This window comes from Apodemus sylvaticus, chromosome 8 (assembly GCF_947179515.1).
Source record: "Apodemus sylvaticus chromosome 8, mApoSyl1.1, whole genome shotgun sequence".
NCBI lineage: Eukaryota > Metazoa > Chordata > Mammalia > Rodentia > Muridae > Apodemus > Apodemus sylvaticus.
Window position 1 is genome coordinate 75,310,872 of NC_067479.1, and position 6,928 is coordinate 75,317,799.

Consider the following 6,928-nt stretch of genomic DNA (forward strand, 5'->3'; position numbering starts at 1 on the left):
CACTGAGGGCAAGAAGTATGACCACTGCCCAGTGGGGAGAGAGGCCCAGAAAGGAAGAGCAAAATGGAAGCTGGGATCCAGACTGAAAGTCAGAGACACAGAGCTGAGGATGTCACCCCTCTGCTCCATTCTGCATCTGACACTGCATGAATGCACACTGCCACATCTGGTGATGCTGGGGAAGCCCACGTCCTTAAAGAGACGGCCCCGTCCAGTCTGAACCTGATTCCTGACTAGAGTTCTGTCCTCAGGAGTCAGGGCAGGCCCTGTCCTTATTCATCTCTTTTCTGTGTGGATTCCAGTTCCTTATCTTGGAAAGATGCCCATCTCTTCTCAGATTTATTTGTTTACAGGGACTGGGTAGATGCCTCAATTGGTATGAGGCCCTGCCTCAACACACACGCGCATGTGCACGCGCACATGCACACAATTCTCTCTGTGTGTGTCTCTCCCCTTTCTGCTCCCCCCACTCCTGTCAGACACAGATATACTCAGAGATCTTGATGAGTATGCAAAGGTGTTTATTGGTTAGAGAAGATCTGTTCAGCTGAGTTGAAGAAAGACGGGGACAGGCTTCATGAGGACAGGTGCTGATTTGCAGCGCAGAGGAACTGGTCCTTCACCACGATGATCTTGTCTTTAGCAGATGAGTGAAGGCACAAAGTGCTGACACTGGAGCTAAAATGTCTTATCCAAGTGAACGGGAACCACTGGATAGATGGGACTGTCCCGTGGAGTTCTCCTGTCACAAGCCACTGTGTAGAACTTCACTGATCTTGTCATTTGGTATGAGCAGTTTGGATAAACAGTTGCATTTCTTTGGAGGTCACAGACAGTTATAGACACCCGATATGAACTATCATGACAATTTGTTCTTATCCTGTCACTGCAGTTGGTATTTGGATTGCCACACACACCAACAACATTAGCAAAAGTTGTATGAAGAAAAGTATTAAGGTTCTTACATTTTCTTTTATAACTGTTAATGACCCGCATTGCAGCATTACATCGGGGGTAGGCGCTGTTATAGATATGCTGGATGGCAAACCACTGGGAAGGGGTTGGCTGCTGGCATGAGGCTAGCATTAGAACAAGTCCCAGCAGCAGCAGGAGAGAAAGTCGGGACTTGCACAGGCTCAGACCCATGTTTCCTGTAAGAACAGAAGAGAAGTGACTACTCCCATCCTCCCTCAGTTTCCCCTATCTCTTCCTGAAGGCCCTCTGCTGTCGCTGTGGATCCACAGTGCTACTTCTCCTGGACACTGCCCCATCACTGCCCCTCTTGTCCCAGGCCTAGACAGTCAGTGTCTTACCCAGTCTGAGTTGTGGCTCCTGTGGAACTGAGTGCTGGTTCTCCTGGAAATCAGGCTAATGGGTGAGCTCCCCTTGGGCCCATAGATATAGAGCAGGCTCTGTGGGTGGAGCTGGTGGCTCAGAGTCTTCAACATGCTGAACCCACAGGTTGGTCCATTGCCTGCTTGTGCAACCAGCCTTCTGTTTCTTCACTTGGCCAAGCATGATGCTGGTGGATCTATTGTAAGGAATCAAATTTCAAGTCCTCTTGTGCAGGGCAGTTTGAAGTCTGAATCTGAACTCTATATAGAAATCTCTGTATGCCTGTCAATTGGCTGCAGATTTCGTGACTGTTTTCAATAATGAACAGACCAAGTTTTCTATTTGCCTGGCTACACACTTTGAAACAAATCCTTGGAAAGCCAGAATCATAGGGGATATTTATATTTCTCTCTTTTCAACTTTAAAATTGTATGTTGGTGGAATCTGCAGAGATGCTCAGTGGCTAAGAGCTCTTGGTACTCTCCCAGAGGACCCAAGTTTTAGCTCCGATGCTGGGTGACTTACCGCTGTCTGTCAGTCCATTCCAGGACAGCTCATGTCTTCCAATAGCATCTGTTGGCATGTTCATACACATGAACACAGACACACAGAGACACATAAGTAAAAATATGTCTTAGGGATCAGTGAGATGTCAGTGCTTAATAGCCTAGTTTTACATGGCCAACCATCATGAGAACACATCTTTATCTAAGATAACCAAGTAACTATCAGTCAATAACAAAAACCCTAAACCTAACAATTTTTATTTCTGTGTATCTTTGTGCTGGGGTTTGAACCTGGGGCCTTGTGCACTCTAGAGAAATGACCTGCCACTGAGCTACATCCCCACTGTCACATAGACAAGAGTTTTGACTCTCTAAGATTTTTGTTATCAAAACCTGTCTTGCCTTCCATTCCAGTGACACATCTCCAGACCTGCTCACACTTCTGTTGTGAAGTACAGCCAGACTTATATCCTAGAAGCAAGTTCTTAGGTTTTTTTTTTTCCAAACTTGATGAATGTGGTAAGGTATTGTCTCAGGAAATACTTCCTTAGTTTAACTATAAGGGCATGCCCTTGAAGGACATCTTGGGACTTGGTGCCCTTTCCTGTCCTCCCTCCTTCTGCCATGACCCTGGCAGCTTTGCTGTGGCACAGGCCTCATATTGTGGGTCTTCTCTACCACAGACCCCCAAACAGGAAAGCCATCGACCGAATGACATGTTTGACATTAAAGTAAAATGAGTCTCTGTTTCTTTCAAACCATCTATTTGTCTCAGGTGTTTATCAGGCATCGGAATGCTGATTTGTAGCACCATACAAGTTAATTTAACTCTAATGTATTTGCCAAAGCTCAAAGTATATTTGGTACAGTGGCTCTAAGTTTTTCTTCTTTATGTTATGGGAATTTCTATTTATCTCTTTGTAAGGCTATTGAACAAAAGCAGATCTTGAACCTTTTGATCAGGTTTCTGCAGTTACACACGAACTGTAGAGAGACCTCCCACACAGACAGGGTGCTGTGCTGGTTGTGTCTGTGATGGGCTGTACACTTTATGGCACTTGGACCATGCCACCAGACAGAAGAACTGGGAAGGCCGAGTGAGCTCAGACCTGGGGAAACTCAGAGACTTGAGATTGGCAGGAGTTGAGCCACTTGCTACCTATTTCTGTACTTGCTCTGGAACATGTAACCACAATACCTCACTGAGCAGACCACAAACAGTCAGTCACATATGAAAACATCTGGAGTTAGTTCTTCCCCATGGAAATAGAGCATCACTAATATCTCAAACTGAGCCAATAGGAAACACCTACCCCTAAACTCCACTTCACTCCTTTATGTTCCTTTATGCATATAGCAGAAAACACTGAAACTCCTTTGCACACTCAGGATTCTGCAGAGCCTCATGCATGTGGTAACTTCAGGTGGACGCTGTGGAACCCTACATTCCCTGCCTCTCCATACTTGCTGTGCGTGATTGCAACCACCTTGCTGCATATGATCTGGTACAGAATGTCTTCATTCCTGGAGCTATGATTGGTAACACTAAATGTGTTCTTGGGGTACTCATCGAGGGGTGCCTGTCATACCCCTGGACTGGTTGCATACAGAATACATGTTGTGATACTCTGGCCTCCGCCTTGAATTCAGCCCCTTTGGTTGGGATTTTAATTGGAATTACACTGACTCTGTAGGTCAGTGTGAACAAAGCACTTCCATGTATCTAAGCACTGAACCTTCCATTCAGTTCTTCCAGAGGCAGAATTGTTGGGGTCCAGATGGTCTGAAGTTCCTTTCTCAAGCACTCACCTAGATGTTGTCCCCTGACTGAGGGAATACTGCAGGTACAAGATCTAAATCCTGGGAGGTTGTCCTCCAGTGCACAACAAGGCCACAAGACAGGGAACTGCAGAAGGAATAACTCAGAGAAAGGGACAAAGATCCTGTATTTTCAAGCTCTGTTTGCAGTGGGATCTCCAGTAACTAACTAGACCATGTATAAACAGCAGTGGGAAAATAAAAGTTGTTCTTTCTTGAAAAGTCATCAGAGATCTGTCTCTCACTATCATTACCCCCTTCCCAGGTCCCTGTGATACCCACAGCTGTGCCATTGAAGGCTAAAATGATGCATAACCTCGTGTTTCTAGGAATGTTCTCTCCTAGGCCTCATGATGTTCCTCCTAAAGTCACCTCACAAGTTTGTTTATTGATGTGCAACAGGGCCCCAGACCTAAGGAGTCCTCCAAATCTTAGCATAGTTGTCTCCATGATGGAAGTGCCATTCAGGCTGTAACGTTCAGCATGCAGACAGTGCCTCCTACTGAAAATGAAAGCTGAGATCTAATCGATCACTGTCCATAGTTATGGGCAAGTCTCTGCCTTAGGGTTTTATTGTTGCGAAGAGACACCATGACTACCAAGTCCACTCTTATAAAGGAAACATTTACTCTGGGCTGACTTGCAGGTTCGGAGCTTTACTCCATTATCATCCTGGAGGGAAGCATGGTCGTGCACAAGAAGTCATGGTGCTGGGGTTTCCAAAGAGGAAAGGGATAATAAAGGAATAGACAAGCATAGTCCATGATGTTCCCACTAATAAGGGCATGCACACTCATAGTCCATGGAGTTCTAATATGTTACAGATACCCAGTTATGAGGTTGTTTTGTTCAGTTGTTGTGGGGTAGACTAGGTAGCCCAGAGAAGATTAGGACACTCACTGGTTTAAGCCAAGAGAAAGTCTTTATAAATCTGCCAACAACTGGACTCAGTGTTTGGGGTCCCATTGATGGACTGAGCCTTTCTCTGGGTAAGCTTTTAAGAATTAAAAGAAAGAAAGAAAGAAAGAAAAACTCACAAGTGAGTTCTAAGTGGATATCAGCCATAAAGTACATGATACCCATGCTGCAATCCACAGAACAAATTCACTAAATAACAAGGAAGGCCCAAGGGAGGATGCTTGAATCTTTCTCAGAAGGGAAAATAAAATATATATTGGAAGTAAATGCTAGGAGGGAAGGGGAGAGAGTCAGATATATGGAGATAGGGCAGAGAGAAGGCTGGGATGTGGGTAACCTCTAGGACATGCCAGAGACCTGGAATTGGAGGGAGGCCCCAGAGGCTCTATGGTGGTAAGTCTCCTAGCAGTGGGGAATATGGATGTTGAAGTGGCCATTTTCGGTAGACAGGCAGGACTCCCAGTGGTAGGATAAAGACAGCAATCCACCCACAAAACCTTTAAACCAAAATGCATCCACCTACAACATGTATAAAGACAAAGGCAGAGCAGAGACAGAGGGAATGGCTCACCAAAATGACTGCTCCAAATTGAGACCCATCCCATGGACAAGCACCAATCCCTGACACTACTAATGATATTCTGTTATGTTTGCAGACAGGAGCCTGGCAAAACTGACCTCTGAGTGGCTCCGCCTAGCAGTCAATGGAAAGAGATGCAGAGACCCACAGCCAAACATTAGATGGAGCTCAGCGGGATCTTGTTGAAGAGTTGTGGTAAGGACCAAGGGACCCAAAGCAGACAGTGACTCAACAGGAAAACCAACAGAGTCAACTAACCTGGACCCTTGGGGGCTCCCAGAGATGGAATCACCAAACAAAGAGTGAGCAGGGGCTGTACCTAGGCCCTCTGCACATATGTAGAAGATAAGATCTTGGTCTTAATGCAGGTCCCCCAAGTACAGGAGGGGGGGCTGTCCTTAAGTCTGTTGTCTTCCTGCTGGTGGATCCTGATCCCCTACATGGACCTCCTTATCTGGCCTCCATGGGAGAGGATGCACCCAGTCCTTATGAATGAGAATGTTGTAATGGTGACTTCAGTATGGGTGTCAGTATGGATTATATGGGAATATTGGGAGAGGGATATAGCCCCGTTTGTCCTTGCCAGGCGTGCATGATCTCCAGCATCACACAAAACTGACTGTGGTGGTCCATTCCCGTAACCTCAGGATTCAGGAGGTTGAGTCAGAAGATCAAAGTTCAGCGTCACTGTCAACTATTTTTGGTTACACACTGACTTCCAGCCAGTCTGGGCTACACTGAAGTGAGAGAGAACCAGTGGATACTTGAGAGGGAGAATGGATTCTTCTCAAAATGGTTCTGAGTTGAATTTTTTTACTAAGAAGAGAAAGCCCTTAGTCTTGTAACTGTCAGGTAGCCAAGGAAAGCCCACTATTCTCACCAAAATAAGTTAAGGACACCAAAAGAAAGAATCATCTTGTCTTTGGCACCAAAAGATCAGGACATCCAGGTGGCATTTTGTGGCATTGTATCGGTAGATGATATAAGGACAAATCTCTTAGCCAACCTGGGAAGATGAAAGCCAGATATAACATATATATGAAATGCAGGTCACCAGATGACTGTGTTGGCCTAAGAAGGACTTGAAGGTCACAGAGGTGCATCGTCAGGAAAACTAGGCAAACTACCCCACTCCCCCAACCACAGTTCAGGAGGGGGTTCCCTAACTTTGGTACAAGTCATGTAGGAGAGAGTATGGCAAGCATCTGAGGTGTTTGCTGATGGCCCACTGTTTTCCATGGCTCTGAGGGGTGTGCTCTGTAAGCAAGGGCCCCAGAGATTTCATCCCAAGAGGGCCTCTCACTGCTGATGTGCCTCTCCTGCCACTGTTACATAGCCTAATGACTCCTGGGCACCAGCACACCCACACTCCTGGGCAGACTTCCTGCAGATTAACATGAAGATGAGATTTCACTTAGTAATACCGTTTAGATGAATTAATGACTTTATAGAATTCCTGATATGATTCAAATAATTTTGGGAAGAAAATTTGAGGAGATGGTTTTAGTTGATTTGAAAGAAAGGTATAATAAAATAAGAATCAAGAATAGAATGTCCCTCCTCATAGAATGGTAAGTAAAGGCTGTACACTAAAGAGTACAATGAGCTTTCATAAATTGCACTAAGAGGAGAAGTGGGCTTGGAATAAAATAATGATCAAGAAAAAACATTCACTCTAGGTCAGTTCCAAGGATGAAGCCTCTGGTGTGCACCATGACGCCATGTGAAACTGTTGCTTTGAACTTATGCTGAGCTTATGGAATGAAACTGC

At 45.4% G+C, this 6,928-nt stretch overlaps 1 protein-coding gene across 1 annotated transcript; it reads right to left on the minus strand.

Moving 5' to 3' along the window:
* Positions 1-500: 500 nt before the first annotated feature.
* On the minus strand, positions 501-1,405 carry LOC127690957 (eosinophil cationic protein-like). The gene is made up of 2 exons (XM_052190528.1): positions 1,314-1,405; positions 501-1,151 (listed from the first exon to the last, which is right to left on the minus strand). The coding sequence occupies exon 2, from the start codon at positions 1,144-1,146 to the stop codon at positions 679-681; it is 468 nt and encodes a 155-aa protein (XP_052046488.1). The 5' UTR covers positions 1,147-1,151; positions 1,314-1,405; the 3' UTR covers positions 501-678.
* Between the last annotated feature and the right edge of the window lie 5,523 nt (positions 1,406-6,928).

Excerpts from the sequence above, each read along its gene's own strand:
- LOC127690957 (XM_052190528.1), bottom strand. The coding sequence starts at position 1,146 with ATGGGTCTGAGCCTGTGCAAGTCCCGACTTTCTCTCCTGCTGCTGCTG.